The 23,650-nt window shown below is 50.2% G+C and overlaps 1 protein-coding gene across 3 annotated transcripts in view; it reads left to right on the plus strand.

The window, feature by feature from the left end:
• Nucleotides 1-23,650, plus strand: part of LOC118908971 (acid-sensing ion channel 2) — a 266,566-nt gene that overhangs the window by 158,815 nt on the left and 84,101 nt on the right. For all 3 annotated transcript variants that reach the window (XM_036879044.2, XM_057501178.1, XM_057501177.1), the window contains exon 2: nt 20,913-21,063. In XM_036879044.2, the coding sequence (XP_036734939.2) occupies nt 20,913-21,063 (151 nt within the window). The remainder of the gene's footprint in view (nt 1-20,912; nt 21,064-23,650) is intronic.

A 23,650-nucleotide genomic window follows, 5' to 3' on the forward strand; every position in this document is an offset into this window, starting at 1 on the left:
TAGCCTACAACAATCACACACACACACACACACACAGCCCACCTAATTCATTCACACTCACAGATTTCCAGGCATGCACACACTCAGATATTCAAACACACGTGTGCATACCTGCATCCCTGTAACACTCCATACACTTTATTGTTGTTATTGTTTTATTGTCTGTCTTCCCTTCTAGATCTCTGAACTGTATAACTCACAAAAGTAGGGGCTGAAAATCTCTCTTTCACTATGAGGACACCAGAGGCAAGTACAGTGTCCAGCACATAGTAGGTGCTCAATAAATATGTGTTGAATGAGTGGATGAATCAACCCACAGATGTGTGAATTGCGTTAACTGTGTGGCAAACACCAATGTGCACACACAGACACAGTGCATACACACCACCAGACATGCATGCCAACACGCACATGGGAACACACAGACCCCCAGCGCCCTGTCCAGAGCTCAAGGTCAGGACATGGTCATGACTCCCACTGACATACATCTCCTTGATGGGTCCAGAGAGCCCCCAGCAGCCATCACTTTGCTCTCACTCTATCTGCCCCATTTACAGCTGAAATAAAATGTGTCACAGCTGCTTCACTGGAGACCAATGTAGACGTGGAAGGAAATGGAGAAGTATCAGCCCAGCTTGAATTCTGGCTCACTGGCTTGGGAGAGCTTAAAGCATAAACGAGTTTGGACTTAATTGACTTTTTTATTGGGCTTTAATTCACTGGTACTTTTCCAGAGACTGACTCCAACAGGCAGAGGCAGGGTTGAGCAGTGTCTGGGGCTGCTTGGCTCCTTTGCCCCTCTCCCCCACCTCAGGCCTTTATAAGCCCCTTCTCCACCCACGACGACCCTTGGTCCTATGGCAACGTGAGGAAGTCAATTGTCAGTGCCCATTTCCTGCCTGGCTTCCATCTCTGCCCCTTCCCAGTCAGCCACTGATCATAACTCCCTTCCCCCCATGGGCATTTCAATTTAATACAATAACATGGATTGAAAGTGTACTCTCTACCAGGCCCTGTGTGGGGTGCTGGGATACAGAGGTGAACAAGAGCGGATCTTTGCCCTCTGGAGGCCTTTAATCAAATGGAGAGGCAGACATCAATTCCACAGCAGCATAGATACCAAACATTAACCCACAAACAAGGTCCAGAGAGTCAGTGATTTGGAGAAGGCCACCAGGTTGGATGCTTCCATGTCCTCTTGAAGGGGGAAGAGTGTGCCAGGCAGGTGCTCCTGGGAGGGTCATGCCATGCAGGTGGAACAGCAGGTGCAGAAGCCTGGAGGGACGAGAGAGTGGAGTATGTCCCAGTATTTGCCAGCGCTCCCACCTGGAGGAATGGAGGAGGGAAAGAGGGTGTCAGAAGGGCAGCGGGGCTCAGCGGAATGAACCCAAGCCCAGAAGTCAGGAACCTGGATTCCAGTCCCAGCTTTCCCACACACCGGCAGTGTGACTCTGGGCAAGTCCCCTGCCTTCTCTGTGTCACAGTGTCTCCACCTGTAACAAGAGAATTTGAACTCACTGGGCTCAAAGGTCTCCTCTCACCTCCAGGGACTTCTCATCTCGCGTTGACATTCCTCTGCTAGCCTGTCTCAGATTTAGTCGATGCTGGTTTTGAGTCTCTGTGAAAGGAGCTGGCCACAGAGGGCCCAGGAGAGAACTGCTGGGGCCTGAGAACCCAGGAGGCTTCTGCGGTCCTTGGTGCCTGTCCTCCTCTCGGGGCAGGGAGTGCCCTGGGGGCCCTCCCCGGAGCTCTGCCCTGAGTCCTGCAGGCCGAGCAGGAGAGCAGGGTCAGCCCAGGGACAATGGGGTGGGGGTGCCCTTTCCTCAGGCAGGAAAACCTGAGCTGCATTTCTTTCAAAGTTCATCAACCAGATTCTTTTAAAATGCTATTTTAAAAGGTTGAGCTTCAGTTATCTGGGAAACTCTCTCATTTCACCATATAACTGAGGCATGACTGAAAGTGATAACGTGCTCTGAAAATCTTAAAAACCTTATGCAAATAGAAGTAATTCACCTTTCATATCCCAATTTGCCCGGGACAATGCCAGGTAATGCCTGTGGTCCTGATGTGATTTCCCAGAGTGCCCCCACCTTTCACTCTCAGAAGTGCCCTCCCCAGGGTGATAAATGTTATGGCCGCCTGGTCCTCAGGCTTTTGAGGGCAGGAATGATGGCACGGAGGCAGCGAGCATTCGTGGAAAGAAACAGACTTGAATTTTCCACTGTCCTGAGTGTTGATCTGCTCCGCCTTGAATACCTGACTGAACCTTTCTGAGCTCAGCTGTCTTATATTTAAAGTGGGGGGTCATGCCACCTTCCACACCAAATCGCTCTGAGGAATAAAGGAGATAATGCATGTTAGTACCTAACACCTTATGTGCTCAGTGTATGTCCCCCCGTCTTCAGGGTCCTTGGCAACCCCATGCTGCTCAGCACTGGGCACAGACGAGATTGGATGCTGGATGCACGAATGAACGAGGCCATCAGTCAATGGAGCACAGGGGCTTAATCAGGGCTCCTCTCTCTGCACCCCAGTTCCCTCTTCTGTCAAATGAGCTGAGGCATCCTGAGACTCTGAGACTCTTCTGTTGGGGGTGGAGAGCTTGGCTCTTTCTCCTCTCCCCCTACCCCACCCCACAGCCTTCACAGAGTCCTCACATTCTATTTCTCTGCTTGCCTGCTTTTAACCTCTCATTCAACTTCGGTCCTTTTTTCTTTCTTCTCGCTGGTGGTAATGAGGGCTGGAGGTGGTTCTTCTTCATTTGAATGCCTAGCTGGCAAGATCAGTGTACAGCCTGCCTCTCTACTTCCTAAAGTCCCTCCTTCTTAGGAACAGTGGACTTAGGGTCCGTGGATCTGAGTTTGGGTCCTGGCCCCCACTTCTGTGCGTAAAGGGCTGAGTTTGGGATAATCGTTCGCTTATGGTAGAATGTCTTGTAACCTCTCAGGGCTTATGTTCCCTACCCCTAAGAGGGACCTGCTAACACATAAGACCACTGTTGAGGAATGAATACACAGCTCTTCAAGCTGTTTCTAACATTACTTGGCCTTAACCCGACATCAAAGTTTTCATAGTCTAGTCCATCCCCCCTTCCCCATCTCAGTCACAGTCTCCCTCCAATTCCACCAGCATGCTCACTGCCCTCAGAGCACGCCTCACATCCGCTCATACCTCAAGCTGGTCCCCATGTCCTTCCATGCTTTTAGGGTCCTGCAATCCTCCATCCAGCCACAGTGCAAATCCCACTGCCTTTACAAGCCTTTTCTGATCCCTCTGATCAGAACTGGTCATTTGGCCCAACTCTGAGTCTCCCCATGTACATAGGACTGATCCCTCTGTTTACCACATACTTACTTCTGCTACCATTTGTAGCTATTTGCTCACACTCCTGTCCTCCCAAAGGAGCTACAGGGTCCTTGAGGGTAGGAACTTTATCTTGTTCATCACATATTATAAATGACCTCACAAACTTTGTGCAGCAATAGGCCATGTGCAAATAAAACTAAAATTCTGATCATTATTTCTAGTTTCATCTCCATGATGGACTGAGCCAACATGAACCTATCTTCCACCTCACACACATAGAAATGCAGTACAAAGTATGACTTTAAGATAATACAGAGCCAAGCTTTAAAGAAAGGGAAACTCCAGGTGCCAGAAATAAGAGAGTCCTACAACCAAGATGCCTGCATCAAGCCAGGACCCAGAAATAGTTCCCTCTCCATAAGAGAGGCCTGAAAAACTCCACCAACCTACCAGGGAAATGGATCTCTGCTGGAGGGTCTAGACGGCATGTGTGACTGTGCCTGTATGTATATGTGTGTGTACATGCATCTGTGTGTGCACATGCTCTGCTCAGTTCAGATAAAATCCCCTGAACACCCAGTGTGGGCAGTCCCCAAGCTGGACACGGAGGGTGTGGGACACCCGGCGCACAGTCCCTTCCCCCACCCAATGTTAGCCTGCACAGTCAGGAGGGCAGAGACCCTTCACGGGTGTTCACTGCTGCTCTGAACACTTCCCTCATAGTGTCCCTTTTAACCTCATGGCAGCCTTGAGAGGTGGGGGATATTATAAGGCAGAAAGGAGGAGCCAAGTCAGAGGAAGCCGACTAGGTCCCTGGGTCAGGGGCAGGACCGGGTGTTTTGATTCTGAACCCATGAGTTTCAGTTCTGTGGTATATAACCTCGTTCCATGGACTACGTGTGCAAAAATATATGTTGAGTGAAAACCTAAGTGGCTAGAAGGAGCTCACAGAGCGTTTCAGAGAGCTGTGCTCAGGGCCAAGCTGGGCAGGACCAGTCCAGGCAGTGCTGATGGACAAGGGGCCCAGGTCTCAGCCTAGCTCTCCATAAAGGGCACTGATTTTAAATGAAATGAACACCCCTGGCCCGCAGGTACTTGGGAGATGGTTTTTCCTGACTCAGGATGATTACATCTGGCCCCATTTCCTCCGAGGCTCTTCTTGATTTTTTTCCCTCCCCACTGTGCATCTGGCTCTTAAGTCCCTTCCCACGTCCCATTTGGTGGTTACCACTTACGTTCTAAAATGCACCATTAGCCATCTGATATATAGCATGTTCAGTGGGTGGCCACGCTGGTGCTCCAAGCCATTCGGAAAATGAAGAGGCCACCGCCATCTGCCAGTTGCACTGTCTGCTGAGAATGGCTGCCAGTCGGCTGCTTGGGTCTCTGTGGGCCCTACTGAGGGAGGTTGGGCTGTCCCCCCTTCCTCACTGGCCCCCCCAGGGACACAAGCCCCAGAGCAGACAGGCCTGGCTAAAGCACCTGTCCCCACACATGGCTCAAAGCATCCACTTGTTTACTAAGCACCAATTTATGAGACACCCGTTGTATGCCAGGAGCTGGAGATAAAGAGGTGAAGATGCCTTTCCTACCCTATAGGGTTCACTGTGTGTGACTCCCAGCCTGGTCGGGACTGGCTCAGGGCATGGGTTGGGGTTACAGCTGCAGCTGAGTGAGTCTGGGGGCCCTGGGGGCTGCCAAGTGGAGGCCATGTCCTGGCACCATGGACACACAGCTCTCCAGCATGGTGCCTTTCTGTAGGAGATGAGAATGATACTCTTGAAAAATTGCTGAGGAGCCCTCTAGAATCCTGGAATTTTATCAAAGGAAAAGTCCTTGTAGATTTTTTTCCTGCCTTTTAAGCCAGGCTGACCATTCAGACACCCTTCCCTTAACCTTCTTTAAAAGATAGCCCTAAAGAGGTAGCTGGTGTCTGAGACAGGCCTTGAGGTCCCATTCCCTTCTCCACATTGGACTCTGCCTTTCCTTGGGCCCATCTCTCCCTGCAAATAGTAATGACCATAATGAGCCTGGCTGCCTACATGCCAGGCATTATGCTCATTTAGTCCTCACAACACCCCCGTGCACACACACACGTGTACATGCACATATATACAGGCACACACACACATACATGCACAAACGCGCCTGCCACCTAGAGCCCCCAGCCGGGACCGCGTGAGGTAAGTCCTGCCCCCATTTTACAGATGAGCAAGCTGAGGTTCACAGAGGTTGAGCGCCTTCCTAAGGCTCACACAGCTAGTAAGCAGTGGTATGTGGATCTAAGCTCCAAAACTCCTGCAGTCACTGATCCAGACTGCTTCCCAGACCCGTGATTCCTCATCCGGCCCTGATGCTCCCTCATTCCGCTCACCCGCACCCACCCCAGGTTCAGGGCTTTCCTTAGACTCCTCGGGAATTCTCCCCGCCTGCCCTCCCAGCACCTCCCACTCTCCGGAATGAGGGCCTCTGCCTCCGGTTCTGACTCTGGAGGACCCAGCTCTCTTCCAGAGCCCCAGCCAGCTCCTGTCCCTAAGGAGGAAAAGGGTGGGGGTCCCCACCAAGCTTATCTGGTTCAGTCTCCTGCCTTGGCAATATCCTCCAGTATGTCAGTTCTTGCCAGGTGGGGGTATTAGGAGATGCACACAGTATTTGCAGAAATACTTCTAGTGACAGGGAGCTCACTGTCTCCCAAAACAGCCCATTTGATTCATCTTTGTTTAATAATTAACATATATCTGATTTTATTATAAGAAATTCAAACATATACAAAGTAAACAGAATAGTATGATGAACGGCATGTGCCCAGCCTCCAGATCGAATAGTATTAACATTTTGATGTTCGCATTTCCTCTCTACTCTGCTCACTCCCATCCCTCACTTAAGGATGATGATGATGATTTAAGATTCCTTTTTGTTGCAAAATTTATGTCCGTTGCAATGCGCAGATCTTACCTGTATTGTTTTGACAAATGGATACCCTGTGTAATCCATATTCTCTGATACAGAGTGTGTCCATCTCTCAAGAAAGATTATCATTGGATATTTTAATTGTTAGGTTCTTTCCCTACAACGAACCCCAATCCTAGCACTGCTCTCCACGGCCGTACAGAGTAAACCCATTCCCTCCTCCAAACGATATCCCTTCAAATATTTGCAGATTCAGTCATGATCCTCCTTAAGTCTGCTCTTTTCTATCCTAACTACCTCCAGTTCCACCGGCCACTTCTCCTGTGTTTTGGGAAGGCAGGGACTGGCTGCTGATATTGATAAAAGGAGGCCTGATCTCCCTACTGAATCTCTTCCCAGCCCATTCAGCCTGGAGCTGTGAGGACAGGCAGAGGTTTCTGTGGGAGATTTTGCCCACTTACTAAAGTTTCTACTTTGAAGAAAACTGGCTCACACAGGTGTACTCATTTTATGAAGCTTCTGAAAGCTAAGTTGTGTGCAAATGTACCTCTCTTTATAAAGCAAATTGCAGCAACATTTCTTTCAGTCTTTCTCTTTTATTTAATCATTAATTCAACAAGTTTCTATAGAGTACCTTTGCTAAACTAAGCTCTGCATAGAGCCATTGGACAATAAGTAAGACTAGTCCCATGGTTTGGGGATGGAGCAAAGATGGACAAGTAAACGGGTGCATTAGTTTATTTGGCGTTTATCGGTTGCCTTCTAAGTGCATGGAACCAGGACAGGTGCGGGGATATGGTGACACAGTGGGTGCTCACCCTGACGGGACTGAGGCGCTCACCCACGCAGCAGCTGGCATATCGGCAGCTGGCTGCTCTCCACTCTGGGAATTCCCTCTGGGAATTGTCCTCCAATGTAGAGAGGTACCTCACCCAGGGCTCCTCGCTCTCCCCAAGGGTGGCCCAAATCCAGGAGGAATGCAATAGTCGGCCTCTTGTCTCAATCCAAAACAAGTCTGAAAGGCCACCCCAGCTCCAGAGCTCCTCATGGGTCAGGGGGGCCTCTGTTGCAACTGCATTGAAGTTCAGCTTCTCCTGCCCTCTTCAGTTCCTCTCAAGAATGCTGCCTAATGAACCTCCTGCATGCAAGCCTCCATCTCCAGGGAGCTTCCCAATGAACCCAGGAAGTGAACAAAAGCCAGACAGCCTAGAGCTCACAGTCCAGTGTGAGAGATGGCATCAGTCAGATGCTCACACAAATACACAAGTGACCAGGGCTTAACGGGAAAGTTACAGGATACCATGAAAGAGGGTCTCTTCATTGATACCTGATGCAAGTTCAGAATAGCCAGCTGAGGTCTGAAGTTCAAATAGGAGTTAGCAGACTATCCAGTGTGATAGGATGGAGGTGACACAAGGTGCTGTCAAAGCCCCAGGGAGGGCACCTAACCCATTCTAAGGAGGAGGGCGGGTAGTCAGGGAAGGCTTTCTGGAGAAGGTGGTACCAGACTGAGGCATAAAGGATGAGTAAATGTTAGCTGTATAAAGGACAGGGAAGCATCCTGAGCACAGAGGAATCAGCATGTCTGCCAGCACAGAAATATGAAGTAGTATGGTGTGTTTGGAGAAGGGCAGAACTGGGCAGAGCTGACTCATGGGATGCAGGAGAGAAGAATCTGGAAGGAGCTGAGTGGGGCCCAGGTCTTTGGTGTCCTTGTATATAAGCCCAACCAAGGGATTTGCAGCCATGGAAAGATTTAAGCTGAACTTTTGGGATACAACAAAGACTCATATCATTAACCAGAAACACCACCAGGCCTGCCTGGAGAACCTCAGGCCACCCCCTCTGCCATGCCTAGGAAGTAGATGGCACTCACGAAGTTTCAAGTACTGGCTTGCAACTAGTTTAATTTACATTCAGGCATGCTGGAACATGTTCAGATGCAAATTTTAGGATGTGCTTCTCTGCTGAGAAATATAACATGTGCTTTCTGCCATTGTTTCTTACTGGGACGCACAGAGCCCAGGCTTCTTCATCGGCCAGTTGGAGTGGAGACCCTAGCTCTGCCTCTGTCTTGCTCAGTGACCTTGGCCTAGTTGCTTAGCCTCTCGTGGATTCGTTTCTTCTTCTCCAGCATGAGAGTACGGTTGCTGGGAGGTTTGAATAGGCTCAATTTTCCCTCTATAGGCAATCTGCAGCCATTATCAAGAACCTCCCAAAAGCATTCACCAAATGCTCACCCTCCTCGAACCCCAGACAGACAATTGATAGGGCTGGAGACACAGCAGAGCCTATTGAGACACTGACGTGTGATCCTCTGAACAGCACTTTAGAACTCGCCCTGGGTTGGCCCACCCATCATTTCATTTGGTCCCCATGGCATCTCTGTGAGGCGCATGTGGCAATCCGCATGACACATGAGAAAGCAGAGCTATGGAACCAGAATCTGGAAGTGGCTGGACTTCATTCCCATCTAACCCCGAGGTATTATCCCCACTCCTCAAATGAGGAATCGTAAGACCAGCAAAAATAAGTAACTGGCCCAAGGCCACATGGTTCAGGACAGGTAGATTGGGCTTCACACTGGGATCTGTCCTTTTAAAAAGCCCGTGATCCTTCACAGTTCCCACATGCAGTGCATTGCTCCGTGTTGCCTCTGAAGTAACGCACCTTCTCTGAGCCTCAGTTTCTCCTTTGGTAATTGGGACAGTTGCACCTGTTCTACCAGCTTGTTGTGAGACCCAGTTGTTGTGCCAGGTTCATCATCAATGTCTCTACTCCTGTCTTCATCGAACTTTGCCTGGAGCAGGGCCAGACCAGGGTGAAATAAGCAAGGCAGCTGGTGTGCAAAATTTAAGGAGATGCTCACCCTCAGGTGAGTGTGAGCGCAGCACCAGAAGCCAGTGCATCCTTAAATTCCATGCCCTCAGCACCTCACCTCCTTCATGATCCAAGTCCTGAGTTAGAGGTGAGGAGATGCAGTGAGCTGGGGGTACACTGATGTTCAAGCAGTAGCTGGCAGTAGGCCCTGTTGCAAATGCACACAGATCAGCAGGAATGGTGGGCTGGACCTTGCTTCATGTAATTGCTCCTCAACAGTTGCATTCCATACATTGATGTGCATGATGTTATTTTTATTTAGCCTCTCTGCCTCCTTGATGTTCTGAAGCTGTTTTATCTCCATCTCTATCCAGACAGCTCATGAACTACCTGGGGATAGTGTCCATGTCTTATTTATCTTTGTATTCCTGGCACCTAGCAGAGCTTTTGACATGTAATAGTTGCTCATTAGATGTTGAATGAACTAAAGAATTCTTTGTCTTTCATTTGAAGGCCCCTAATCTTCTTAGGTCCTTTAATACCTCTACCATAAGTCAAGGAAATATGGTACAGTGAAAATTAGTCTCCTGAGAGTCAAGCCTTCCAATCTGAGACAGGAAGGCGTGGGGATGCTCATTCAATTTTAGCCCAATTTAAAAAGCTAGTAAATGGCAAAATTGGGAGTTGATTCCAAAGCTTATGTGTGGTTTACTACGGTGCAGGGGCCAAATCTAAGCAATATTTTTTACATGTGCAGCGTCTTATCTCTGCCTCTGTCACCAACTAGAGTCCCTCCTACCTAAAGCCCCAAATTGTGCCCCTCATATGGCTCTGCCCAAACCTTCACCCACTTTCAGGCATTGCCCCTCAGTACAGAAACACTGGCACTACCAGCAGAGCTTATATTCTCCCAGCACAAGGCTGGCAAATAGGATTCATCTCACTTGCCAATTCCAATAGACTCGTCAAGGCAGCCAGAATTGTTGGGCTGGAAAAAAAACAACCTGTGAGACCCGGGAAGAAAATGTACTGTGATCAATCAGTTCTGTCTGATGTGGACTTCGGAAGGAGAGTGGCACCATGCATGCTATATATCTGCCAACTGGGCTTTGATTCCACATGTCAAGAAAGCAATCTGATTAAACTACCAAAAGCCTCTGTATGTGTGAATCTGTGATGACTTTGAACATGCTTTGCTACTCAACCTCCAAGTCCAGCCATGGGGAAGAACTAGAAAACAATGACATTCCCTGAGCAGTTCCTGACAGAACTATTAAAGGTTTTTAATGAGAAAACTTGAAATCGGTAAGATTGTAGTATGAAGATTTCAGTGCTGTGTATGTAGTTAACCTATTTGACCTTTACTTGATCAGCTTTTAGAATCAACATGCCTTGGGATTATTTTCAACCCTGGCATTAATTGAAACATCTGCTTTTCCTCTATAAACATCATAAACCATCATTTGGTTTTCATTGATGCATCCTTTTCCATGCAGCCCTGTAGAATAATGTGAAATTAACCATGAACACAGTAGAACACATTTCTGGCCCCCTCTTTTCCCCTCTCCCATCCCACACCTGCTCAAAAGAAAGGCAGTTCTGAGAAGGTGTGTAATGAGGCAGGTGCAAGAAGGGACACAGGTCTTATCTCAGGGTTGGTCATCCAGGTATAGGTTTAAAACACACTCGCAGTGGGAAGTGAAGCCCACCCAAGCCCCTGGGGTAGGTGCTGGGAAGGTGGCAGAAAGGTGAAGTTCAACCAAGCAGAAATATCCAGAGGGGGGGATACGAACATCTCACACAAGAATAGCTAAGGAATGTCCTGGAAGGGATCTGACACAGCCACAGGAAAACCAAGCAGGCACATGTCTGTGAGTCTAGCAGGCAGCAGTTAGAAGTGGGCACAGGACTGTGGTCACAGGATCAGGGAAGCAGCTGTAGAAGGAACTTGTAACAGGGACCATGAACCCAGAAATCACATCCCATAGGAGCACAGATTTCAGAGCTCAGGCATAGAATATTTACTAATAATAATTATATTGGCAAATTTTATTAAATGAGTGTTCTCTGCCAGCACTTCACATCCATTATCTCATGAGTAATCAGAACATAGAGTAAGACCTGCCCTCCTGTGGGGCTCTGCACCCTGGTATGGGCGAATGTGGCAGGACTCAGTGCCACATCCTGGTGTGTCTGGGCTCCTGGGCAGCAGCCAGCATGTCAGTGGGGTTAGTAGGGAGCAGGGGCAGGAGAAGGTGGTGGTAATGGAACTGTGGACATTCTGTGGCTATACTTTCTCCTTCACTTTTCCTGGGCTTCTGCCCTACTTGAAAGCAGGGAACCCCTCCTGGGGCCCTGCTCCCCACATCTGGTGGCAGCTAAGGAAATGTTCTTCAGAGTCAGCCTTAGTTGGCTAGGAATGTTCTCTTTCTACTTACCCACTTACCTTGGCCCTACACCCCTAGGTTTGGCTTGGTGACCTCCTGGAAGCAAGCAGATCAGAGACCCAGCTCTGGGGGCCTCTGAGACTAGCACTGGTTTCCTTGGAGAACCAGGTGCCAACTCCTCTTAGTCACTGCATCCCTGTCTTAATAATCCCCTACTACCTGACAGCTAGGCTCCATCATTCATTGTGCGCGGTGTCCTGTATATATGGTAGGTACTCAGCCAGGATAATCTGACTCCAAGATCCGTGTTCTTCCACAAATCCTGCCCACCTCTTACTAGAGCCCATCAGTTGTCTATCTGAGGGGGTCAGGTCCAGAAATGGAAGAGAACTGGGGTTATGGGCAGAAAGGCAGGGCTGTGCAGGTGCCTCCTTGACATCATGGGCTGGCCCTGCTAAGACCGAGAGCCAGTCTGAGGTCCCAGCCTACTAAATGCCCCTATGTCACCACCCCTGTCCCTAGGGAGAGCTCTGCAGCAGGCCCCCAGGTCCCCCTCCACCGCTGCCTGCCAGTGCACCCCCACAGCACTCAGCACCACCCAGTGTCAGTCTGCAGGGCCACCCTCCCTACTCTGCCTTTCCTAAAGGGTGACCATTTCTGTATCCCCAGTGCCTGGGGTGATGCCTCGAACACCAGAGGTGTTCTGTGGATGTCCACGAAGTGAACAAGTGGATGAGCCAGGACCACGGTCCCAAGCAGAACAACATCTCAGATTCAGTTTCCACAGCCAAATAGCAAGCCTTTGCCCCCTCTGCTCCTGGAGAGCTTAGGCACGATGCAGACCCCAAACAGAATGCCCCCTGTCTGGGCTGAGGAATGTTTTTCCCACAAAGAGCTTTCAGACTCACGATAGCCCTTTGGGTCTTTACAGTCCTACTGCAAGGCACTCTTGCCAGCTTTTCCAAGATGAGCGATCAAGATCCAAAGAGATGAAAGACCTTCCCCAAATCCAGTGCCAGCATTGGAAGCTGGGGCTGCCTGCTTCCCACTTCCATGCTCGACTTTTTTCTTTCACCCAGACATCTTGCATTAAGTGCCCACTATGTGCCAGGTATGGGGCCAGGCACTGGGAACCCAGAGATGAAAATGACAGAGCGCCTGCTGCCCAGAAGGCACAGAGAGCTGCAGGAAGAGCAGCTCGCCTGTCATTGGGTCTCGTTTGAAACCTCCATCAGGCCCAGACTCTCACCAGCCCCTCCCTGCACCAGCCAAGCTACAGTCCAACTTGAAAGGTGTCTGGTTCCCCACATCCCACTTCATAACCTCGAGTCGGGCCCAACTTGGGATTCTCACATGAGCGTTTGGGAGGGAGTCATCAGCAAAGGTCTGACATTTGCAACGACTCTCCCAGCGAACAACTGGAGTGCCTTCAAGTTGCCCTCTGCCTTCGTGAGTTGTCCTTCAAGGGAACATATGTTCACAAAATGTTTGAATTAAAGGAGAACATGCAGAGTCATCCAGCACTCCCCTTCGTGCCAGGTTTCCCATTTGACAGACAGATCGGCAGTCGCTTGATGCTCTTTTTTCCTACGTGGTGCTCACACATCTCCTCCTGCATGATCTGAAGCTCTCTGGGCAGCTGCCCAGCAGAAAAGGCCCCGGCTGCACTTTGGGCTTGGAGGCATAAGACAGGTCCTCTGAGTGAAGCTGGCACAGGAAATGTCACATCCCAGCAGATGGGTGCAGGGGCGTGAGGGAGGGGGTCGCATTACTATGTCATACATTCAAATAACTCTATGTTCTTCTAAAACAACCCATACATAGAAGAGGAAAAGTCAGGCAAAAAACTCTCTAGCTATAGGATCTTGGAGAAAGTATTCAGTCTCCTAGAACCTCAGTTTTCTTATGTGAAAACTGGAGAGAATAACACCTACATGAATGGACTTTATGAGCCTTAAAAGATAGAAGGTGTATAAAGCAATCAGGACAGCATCTGACGCAACTCATGGAAAATGCTCAGTGATTGTTCATTTTTCTCTTTCCCCCCAGAAAGCAGCCTCTAAGGAGAATGATATCAGTGATGTCCTAAGAGAAATCGTGGCCTCCTGGTCAGGAGGAGAGGTGGTCGTGAAGAGCCCTGTGCCCCTCAGCTCCTTCATTCCCAGGGACAGCTCCTACCACCTGGAGGCGTTTTCATGGGCATTTGCTGAGACTGCCTTTGTAATCTCATGGTGGGAAAAAAGCAACAGTCCTTGGAGCATATTAAGTAGCCAGAAATTCCTGTTGCAGAAACAGATGAATGAATAGACAGATCTTTTAATAAGATACTGTCCTTGCCTTCAAAGGGCTGATCGTCTCTGGCGGCCTCCTTACATATACATCTTTCTGCTGTAGTTAATATTCAAACAGGTCCATTGCAACTTCAGAAAACAAAAGCCAGCTTTGTTTTGTTTACTGGAAACCTGCTAACCCATTTGACAGACTTTCCACTTCCCAATTGCGTGCAATGTGTTTGGGGAGTTTGAAAGACAAAAACAAAACAAACAAAATTGGATGGTTGGGTTTCACGTGCAGTCAAACATGTTGTTTTGAAAACAGTCCAATGAGAAATTTCAGTAACTCATTGAGAGAAAAGTCAATAAACTGGGGAGTAGAGGGGGAAGCTGAGTTTTAGAGGTGTTTTGGTGCAATACAATTTCATTTCCTTCAAGGGTAGTAAGCAAGATGGGACGAGATACGCACTGCTTAAGAGAAGCGCTAAAGGGCAGGATTAATGAATGGGTTGGAAAGGTTGAGTCTTGCAGGCCCAGTTGTGTGCTAGTCAGTGGATATTTCACAGTCCTTATATATAATTAATTTTATTAAAAAGGTACATGTTGTAGAATGTTGTTTGCACTATTAATTGGCCCAGAAAACTGTGTCTTCATGAGTATCGGCCATTCCTAACCTTTCCCAGAAAGGGCTCCACTTCGCATTTCCCAGAGCCTGTAAGGCAGGAACCCCAACAGGTCACTGTGAGCCTGGATGCTGGCACCTGGGCCAGGAGCAGTTGCCAATCTTTCTCTTATTCCTGAATGTATGGCCCCAGGAAGGGGGTCCTAGCCATTATCTCCAACCCTTGGTAAGTGCAAACAGAAGGCTTCAGAGGAGCACAGACCCAAGCCACCAAGCCAGGACAGATCTCAGCTCTGTGGCACAGGACATGTCACTCACCTTTCTGGGACTTAGACTCCTCATATGCGAAATGAGAACTCTGGACAAGAAGTTTTTTGGTGTCTGCACTTTTCAAGGGTTTCTCTGACTCTGCGATGTACCTCCCCTACTACCGGAAGGCACCAATCCCCCCAGCCAGCCAGGAGCACAGCAGTGCAGGCTGGCAGGTGGGCATGAACTGTAGGGACCAGGGGCAAAGAGCACAGGCTTTGGAATTAGGCAAAGATGGATTTTGCCCTGGGTTTTCCACTTACCGTCTCTGTGACCTGATTCAGCATGGCTGGGCCTCCCTTTTCTTACTGTTAAATCGGGATGATAATACCAACCTCACAGGGCTATTGCAAAAATTAGTGTTGGCATGTATGAATGCCAAAAGTGAATGGCACTCCAGGGAGGGCGGCAAAGCCAGTCAGTCTGTGACTTCAGAGCTGCTCTAAGAGCTACTGGAAGGCAGTGAGACCCTCTCCCCATCCCCAGGTCCATGTTTTTTTAAATTTAGATGTTGCCAAATTCAGATTGGTGGCATCTGCCCACTACACTGTCCATTGTAACTGGTTATAATGAGTTGGAATTCAAATGTAGATTTTCAAAGTGGGTGGTATGCATGGAAGCATTTTCCTGCCCTACAGAACTCCATGGCCCCAGTAATCGCATTGGCTGTCTTGGGCTTCCAGCAACAGGCTTAACATTATTAAGGAATAGCAATCGATGGCACACAGCAGTTTTCATCTCCTTTAACTACTTCAGGAAGAGCTTGCTATTGCAGGGTCATTTGCAGAGAAGACAGGAACCCTCCATCCCTACCCCCATTCTCCAATGCATCTCTGACTCCCCACCCATAACCCAAATAACTTAACCTCTTCTGCTGAAAAGGAGAACTACAGTAACCACCCCCTGTATGGACTCATAGCCGGTAAAGATGCCTATTATGTGATCCTCCAAACAAGTCTGCTTGCATTCTCGCATTTAGGCCCTACAGCATCATGGAAATATCATCTTGCCCCATTTGCAGATGAGGAAACTGGCCCTGGGAATAGTAAATGCCCTGATCAGGGCCACAGACTTGACAAGTAATGAGTGAGCCACCTTAATCCCATCCTGTATGGCTCAAAATCCCAATGTCGCTTCCTCATAGCTTCCTTGGTGATGAAATCTCGCCCATGAGCCCACTTCTACTACCTACCTCTGCAAGCAGCCTCTGTAAAATAGGGATGTGATAATAAGAGGCTTCCCCATCCGGGTAGTAGAGACCATAGCTAGGAAAGAGAGAACTCCTATGGAAATGCCAGATAGGGACCAGCACAGTGTAGAGACTCAGAACTAATCCCTCCAACTTCACGAGGCCGTTGAGAAAGCCCATGTTGTACATAGATGCCGTCTCCAAATTGTAATGCACTGTGCAGATGTTAGCAATGAAGATGAGGCCATGGGGCTTATTTTCATCTCAGGATCCCTCCTCTCACTCCCGGGGATCCAGGTTTGAAGTATGCACCCTTAACTTTCACAAATTGATACAACTAAGTACCATTCTAGACTCTGAGCAACCCTGCAAAGCCAGCCCTGCCATCCTCAGTGGGGTGTCAGCACTTAGGGAGAGAGCAGAGAAATGCCTGGGAGAATGGCAGGTATGAAGCAGCAGCAAGCTTGTCCTGACAGTCTGGATTTAGATAAATTGTATTTTCTGGCTGGAGACGATAAGATGTAAATTTGAAGTGTGTGTTACACTTACCCATCATTATGCCCCAAAATGGGGAAGGAGAGAACTGCATCTTGTCCCACGTTTGTAGCAAAATTGCGCTATGTGTAAATAGCTCTCAGGTGTTTGATGTTGAACAGAGAGGAAAATAACTCTCCCAGAAGAGCTGGCAGGAGCAGGAGGACTCAGCAGCCCGGGGGGCCGGCAGAGGCGTGCAGCCAGCCTGTGCCCTACTGTCTCGGAGCTCCTTCTCCTGCCCCCATGAAGGTAAACCGTCCTAGTTCCAGAAAGGATTATTTTCTCTAATAGCTTCATGGAGAAGCAAGTAAAAATGCTTAGGTACAATTAAGTGGGAAGCTGAGAAACCACCACAGAGAAAGAGAGGGGAGGGGAGTGGGACAAGATGTCAGCCTGAGCTCCCACCACAACCAGCCAGGCCAGCCTTCCAGAGGTGGCCAAGGATATGTGGGTCAGCAGCATCTCAGGGCCCATTCATCCATTCACCAAAACAGACAATTCCTGCCCTCTCTGAGCTTACAGTCTAGGGGAAGACACCCAGCAACTAACCACATCAATAACCATCTCATTACACCCTTTGACATGCACTATAAAGGAAAACTACAGGGGACATGAGGTTGTAAAACAAGGAGCCCCAACTTACATGGAGGCTGGGAGCAGGGACAGCAGGGCTGGCAGCTCAAGCGAGGCCTCTGAGGAAGCAGTATTTAAGCCAAGGTTGGCCAGGCAAAGGGTGTGAGGAGAACATTCTAGGCAGAAGAATCAGCACGTGGAAAGGCCCTGCAGGGAAAGGAGCTTGCTGCACACTCCAGAAACTGAAGAGACCCGTGCATGCGTCTGAAGCATGTGAGCAAGGGAAGGAAGGGCGACCAGGGCCAGACCACACAGGGCCCAGTGGGATTTGGGACTTCATCCTAAATGTACCAGAAAGCCGCAAAAGGGTGTGAGTCCTCTTTATGGTGATCATAACTTGATTAAGAACTTGGTTGCCATAGATTGTCACTTGGCTGTCTCTTAGCCGCGGCCACAGTCACCCGCCAGCTCCTGCCCCACCACTCTGGTCGCCACTGCCCCTGGTCAAGCTCTGACTTGCATCCATTCACACCTGGCAGGTCTGTGCACCTGGCCCAGCCCCCACCCTCAGGAGGAGTGGGGGGAACAGGTAGGACTGACACCTAGGGCCCGGGATAAGTACCTGGCCTGGCAAGGGGGCATTCAAAGGTGGGGAGCAAGTCTCTATCACTCCCACCACAAGGATTGTCTGTTCCCTTCTCTAGGGGGAAAGACTTTGATCCACAAGGCTTCAGTGATACCAGCCCTATGCCCAGCACAGAGCAGGCACCCAGTCAATGCTCAGCTGAAGGTAGCAATCCCTCAGATCATCCATTTCCTCTTGTAAGTGGGGAAACTGAGGGCGGCTGTCATAAAGGAAAGTACAGACTGAACTCGGAGTCCAGTTCGCAGATGGACACATCCTTGCTGCACGGCCTCGGTCAACTCACTTCCTCCCTCCAGGGTCTCCACTTCCACACCTGTAAAGTAAGATGGATGCACGAGACAATCCTGGGGACCCCTTTCAGTTCTCATATCTGATCATCACCCTCAGAAGCTTACGGGATGGTCAGTACCTTCATCAACGCCACCCAGCTCGTTTGTGGCACAGTTGGGATCACAGCCAACTCCAGGGGTAGACACCACATTTTAATCCCAGCCTAATACTCTGAAGTTAAAGTACTAAATGGGTGCAGGGGAGAGTTGGGAATCTGCAATAATCTGGCACTAAGCCAAAATGTACTTTTATTTACAAATCTCTTCATATAGATAGGCAATTAATATTCTAAACAGGTTTGGAGCCACTCCTCTGCACAGGGGCTCTACAAGGAAATATTCTACTAGAGCACCCCCGAAGTCACTCCAGATGTGTTCAACCCTCTGTAATGGATGTGTTAACTATAAAATGCTCTTATCTGTTCATTACAGTGATCACCGAGAGCAGCTCTCCAGGGAACAAGTTCATTAGCCAAGTTCATTCGCTGCATACAATAGTGTTGATAAAGCTCAGTTCTTAAAAATCAAGTTCCAGCTGTCCTTCTCCACCATAAAGCTGAGAGAGTAGGATTTTCTGTCCTGAGATAGTGCAGCTGGCCAGGGACTCAGCCATTTTATACAGTTAAGAAAATGTGGAATCTGGGGTTTTGCTGACCTTTCCTACAGGTCCTGAAGACAGGTTGTAGGGCTTGTACTTCTTTGCAATTCCCATAATCCCTTCATATGGTAGGAACACATGCGTATGAACATTGGTTGGCTGCTAAAAAAAGCAAGGCAGTGAGGAACAGTGTATGGCTTGGAAATGCCCCAGTGATAGCACACCCAGGAAGAGTATGTGTGTTAGAAAGACATGTGAATGGATTTGAATCCCAGCTTCTCTGCCTATCAGCTGTGTGACTTTAGGCAAATCACTTAACCTCTCTGGCCTTGGTTTCTTCCTCTGTGCAATGGGAGCGATAATACCCCCCATGGTCATGGTTGCAAGAGTTAAATGAGAAAATATAGGTAAACATCTAGCATGGGGCCTGGCACATAGTAGAGGCCCCTCTCCTTTCCTTCCATCTAGCCATCAAGATACTTGTGCAGAAGGCAGCCTCTGGTACTCACCCCATTATCTGCCTGCCCCTGCGCTGAAGGATGGAAAGCCAAAGAGCCTCCCGCAGCCTCCACACTGCAGGAGGGGACAGGACAGTGGGAGCATGGCCAGGGAGGCAGCCCCAATCTCAGTGGCTGCAGGCATCCCGTACAGTTGGCCTGGCTCTCTTCCAGTCAGCTTTGCCAGATGTAATTTGGCTTCAGCTTGAGGTTCCAAAGCAGTTATGTAATCATAACAAGCCATAGCATTTGTAGATGCTTTTATGATTTTCAAAGCATTTTTGAATATATTACCTCAGTTGATCCCCTCCATAACCTGGGAAGATAGCTAAGGCAAGGACTAGAACCCCCATTTTATAGGTGGAGAAACTGAGACTTGGAGGGTTTGTTTGGTTCCCCCAAAGTCACACAACTAAGTTGGACAAAGAGCTCTGCATCCCTTGTCCTGGGCTTTTCCCACAGCATCACCCTGCAACTTGGCGATCATGCTTTCAAAAGCAGAAGTAGGTGGAGCACCTACCATGTGCCAGGCAGTGTACTAAGTACTGGGATGCAAAGATGAAGAGTTCAGGAGAGCTGCAGTGCCATGCGACAGCTGCTGTGCTGAAAGGGAACAGTGAGGAGGGGTGCAACCCAGCTTGGTCCAGGGGCTTGGGAAGGCTTCTGAGAGGAGGAGATGCATCCGTCCAGAACTGGGTAACAGCTGGACGTTGCCCAAGCAGAGAGCTAGAGGTTGTCCAGGCAGAAAGAGGAATGAGTGGAATTATAGGCTGCAGGAGCAGCAAATAGAAAAGCCGCAAGTGTGTGCACCAGCAGGGCACATCCAGGGGTGCCGCAAGGTGTTTGGCTGGCTCCACCTGCTCACTCACTCATTCATTCATCCATTCATTGGACATACATTTCTGGAGCATCCGATGGGCCAGCACTGTGCTAGCCACTAGGGGTAGGTACTTGAGTGAACAAGCAGATGTGCCCATGAGCCCATGGAGCTTACCTTCTCTCAGATTCCCAAGGACCCCGACGGGAAGCAGTAGGATGGAGTGGGCAGAGGGCATCGTACAAAGCTAAGTATGGGGGGCCTGGATTTTAGCCTAAGGGGGCCAGAGAGCCCTGGTGGACTTTAAGCACAGGATTGATGAGAGCGGATTGCGTTTCAGAAGGAGTGAGCTGCACTACCTTGGAGGATGGTGTGACGCAGGTTATCTGAAATCCAGAGCCCAGCTGAGAAGCTGTGGGAGCTTGGGCAGTGACTGGGTCCTAAGCCACAGCCATGCAGAAGAGAGAAGGCAAGATGCGAGACAGATGTAGAGACAGCGTGGGCAGGCCTGGCTGGCTAACTGGACTTGGGGATGGGGATGAGGACGAGGAAGAGTGGACGGCCACTCTGAGGGTGTGGCTTGAGCCCCTTTGCCGGTGGCCATTCTAGGGCCTGTGACAGGAATGCAGGAGAGCCATCTGGTGGGGCAGGGAGCCTGAGGCAGATTTGTTCCCGCTGGGATGTGCTGAGTGTTGGGGTCTGTGGGTCCCTCTGAGGTCACACCTACCAGGCAGTGGGAGCAGTACATGTGGAGCCCAGGAGAGAACTCTGAGCTGCAGATTGGCAGGTCAACAGCTTACAGATGATGTTTGACACTTGGAAGCAGACAGGACCACCCAGAGGGAGTGGACAGAGGGAGAGGAGACCAGATCACATTGCAGCAAACCCCAAAGGGAAACCAGATTTGTTCTTTAATGCCAGAATCCTATTTGGCAAAAGTCAGGCCACTAGCAAGGGTGAGGAATCATTGGTGCCCAGGAGGGATGGATTGCCTGATGGGCAGTGGGCACTCTGGCCCACTATTGGATTTCTTAGGTCTTGCCAACTTCTGGAGCCCAGTTTGAAGTCACGCATGTGCTTCTCTCTCTTTTCTCTCCTTCAGGTGTTTACAAAATATGGGAAGTGTTACATGTTTAACTCAGGAGAGGATGGCAAGCCTCTGCTCACCACAGTCAAGGGCGGGACAGGCAACGGGCTGGAGATCATGCTGGACATTCAGCAAGATGAGTACCTGCCCATCTGGGGAGAGACAGGTGAGCTGGGCACAGAGCTGGGAGCAGTGGGTGATGGCACGGGGGTGCAGGATTCTGAAAGACTGGTTTGCCTCAGATGTTTTGGCCCACCCTACGGAGGACTACTCCGCATCGAGGGGCTGGTGACATGCCAGTGAGTGGTGAGGATGTCCCCAGAGTAGGGGGTGATGTTCCAGGTTTCCTCAAAGATCACTAGGTGGGAGGGACCAAGGATGGGAATACTGGGAAGGGAAGGTAGACAGGGGAGGCTAGGGGTGCAGAGGAGGCCTGAAGGAAGGTTTGAATTAACAGGAATGCTTGGGCAAGTGGGTGGCTCGATTTTGGAGAAGAGGAAGGAATGGACCTGCCCTTCCTCTCCCAACCATCTTGAATATCCCAGCCCAGCAAGGCGGCCCAAGGAAAGGAAAGCAGGCTCCTCCCACTGGAGGCAGCGTTGGAAAGCCAAAGGGCAAGGACTTGGGGATCCGGCCCGGTGCCTGCGTGAGCCCCTGGGGGTGCCCGTGTGGATGGACTCCAAAGCTTACTTCCTGCATTTATTTACTTGTTTATTTACTCAGCCAACTATTCATTAGCCATTTAAAACTATCTCAGGCTTTGCACCAAGGTAAGGACATTTAGGTGAACATTTAGGACCAGGGCCATTGGGACAATTAGGGCCAAGTCCTGATGGGAGTCCATGGGAGGAGCCACAGGGTTACAGTCCAAGGTGACTCAGTGCGCCAGCGCCATGGTGGGCCAGCAGCTTCCAGAGAGGAGGGGCACAGGGAAGGCGGCCTGGTGCAATGGGTATTTGAATGGGGTCCTGAGATTATCCTGCGTTTACAGGTAGGCCCTCCCAAGAGGGTGCAGGAAAGTCAGGCAGAGGGAGTGATGTGAGGACAAAGGCAGACATTGGAGCCATGTGGCCACAGGGCCCAGGGATGCCAGCAGCCTCTAGAAAGTCACCAGGTGGAGAAAGTAAAGAGGTGCCCAAGAGTGCGGCCATGGGTGCAAAGGAGACCCCAAGTCAGATTAATGCTCAGGGCATAACAGCGAGGTGCGGGCAGTGGGGGCAAGGGATGGGCTGGGGGGAGGCCACAGGAGAGGGGGAGGGAAGAGAAGCTTCCAGCAGGAGGGGGCCCTGGGCCCTCGGGTGGTTGCTGAGAAGGGGTGGAGGCCCAGCAGCCCAGCCCCCGCTTCTTGTCGCTCCCACCCCGTGACTCTGCAGCCAGGCCGTCCAGCTCCGAGGTTTGTTCCTCACTGTGCTCAGGCCTTCCAGGCTTCGGAGGGCAGCAAGAGCTTCCACCCTGAGGATGACTGGCTGCCAGCTGCAAGCTGTCTTCCCGCCAGGCTCTCCCCTAGCATCTCTCACTTGGATGCCCTGCTGGGGAGAGATGACTTGGCCACGTGCCTCCCTTTATGGTTAGTCCTCCTGCACCTGAGAAGTAAGTGGTCACCGCGCGTGTCCTTCCAGTAATGCTTGCCGGCAGCTCCCCTCAGGCTGCAGCCCCATCCACAGCTTGCTGAGGAGATGCTTAACTGATCCCGTCCACATTTCTAAATTCAGTGTCCCTCCCCTCCAGCAAACAGAGGAAGATTTGTGTGGGTGCTGAGCTCTGACGTCCCTGAGAGCTGGCCAACGGGTCCTGGCTTTCCAAAACATTCCTGAGGCCAGTCCATGTCCTGGGACCATGCATGGTTCCTGGGCCCCACAGAGAGGCACTGCCTAGGGAACACCAGAACATATTTGCTTATGGATCCACCTGGGGAAAAAGAGAGCAATGAGTAAATAAAAATGAGTCCTGGAGTCCCCACACCCACGGTCCAACCAGAGGTTGGTCATGTCTTTCCATGGTAATGATGAACTTCCCACCTCAATTCAGGGGTAAAAGCACAAGTACAGACACACACACACTCACACACCCTCACATACACACACTCTCTCGCAGTGCCAGACACACCAGTGCAGATATCTGCACACAGCACGCTCCCCGTGGGGCCTGACCTTGGAGCTGAGCATCACTGCTGATGCACTGGGCTCCAACTCCGCCCTGGAAACCTGCCTTCTGCTGCCTGAAGTCACGGAAGTCAGAGCAGGAAAGAACCTGAAATCATCTATCTCGGCCCCCCACCTTGTTCCCCTGCGGAGGAAGAACTGAGGCCTGGCGGGGAGCAATGGAAGTCACACAGTGAGCTCAGGGCTAAGCCAGGGGACCAGCTTCTGGACCCTAGTGGACTGAGCTGTACCAATTTAGGACAAATCTATAGTCAGGATTAAGGACCTGCTATGTGCCCAACACTGTGTAGGGTATTGTTAGGGAAGCAAAAGACGTGAGACGCTGCCTCTCAGGACCTTAACAGCTCAAGCCAGACTTTCCCACCGAATCCACAAGAGGACTCCAGTCTCACTCCTGCCAGCGGCTGGAGCTATCCCTCAGGGACAGACCAGCACTTTTCCCTTAAGCCCACACTTCTGGCGTGGGCCAGAGAATCACCTGATCAGTGCTGTCCAACAGAGCTTTCTGCAGCAACGGGAATGTTCTCCATCTGCACTGCCCAGTGTGGTAACCACAGTTGAGCATTTGCAGTGTGGCCGGTGAGAATGAGG

The sequence above is a fragment of the Manis pentadactyla genome, chromosome 4 (assembly GCF_030020395.1).
Source record: "Manis pentadactyla isolate mManPen7 chromosome 4, mManPen7.hap1, whole genome shotgun sequence".
NCBI classification, from domain to species: domain Eukaryota; kingdom Metazoa; phylum Chordata; class Mammalia; order Pholidota; family Manidae; genus Manis; species Manis pentadactyla.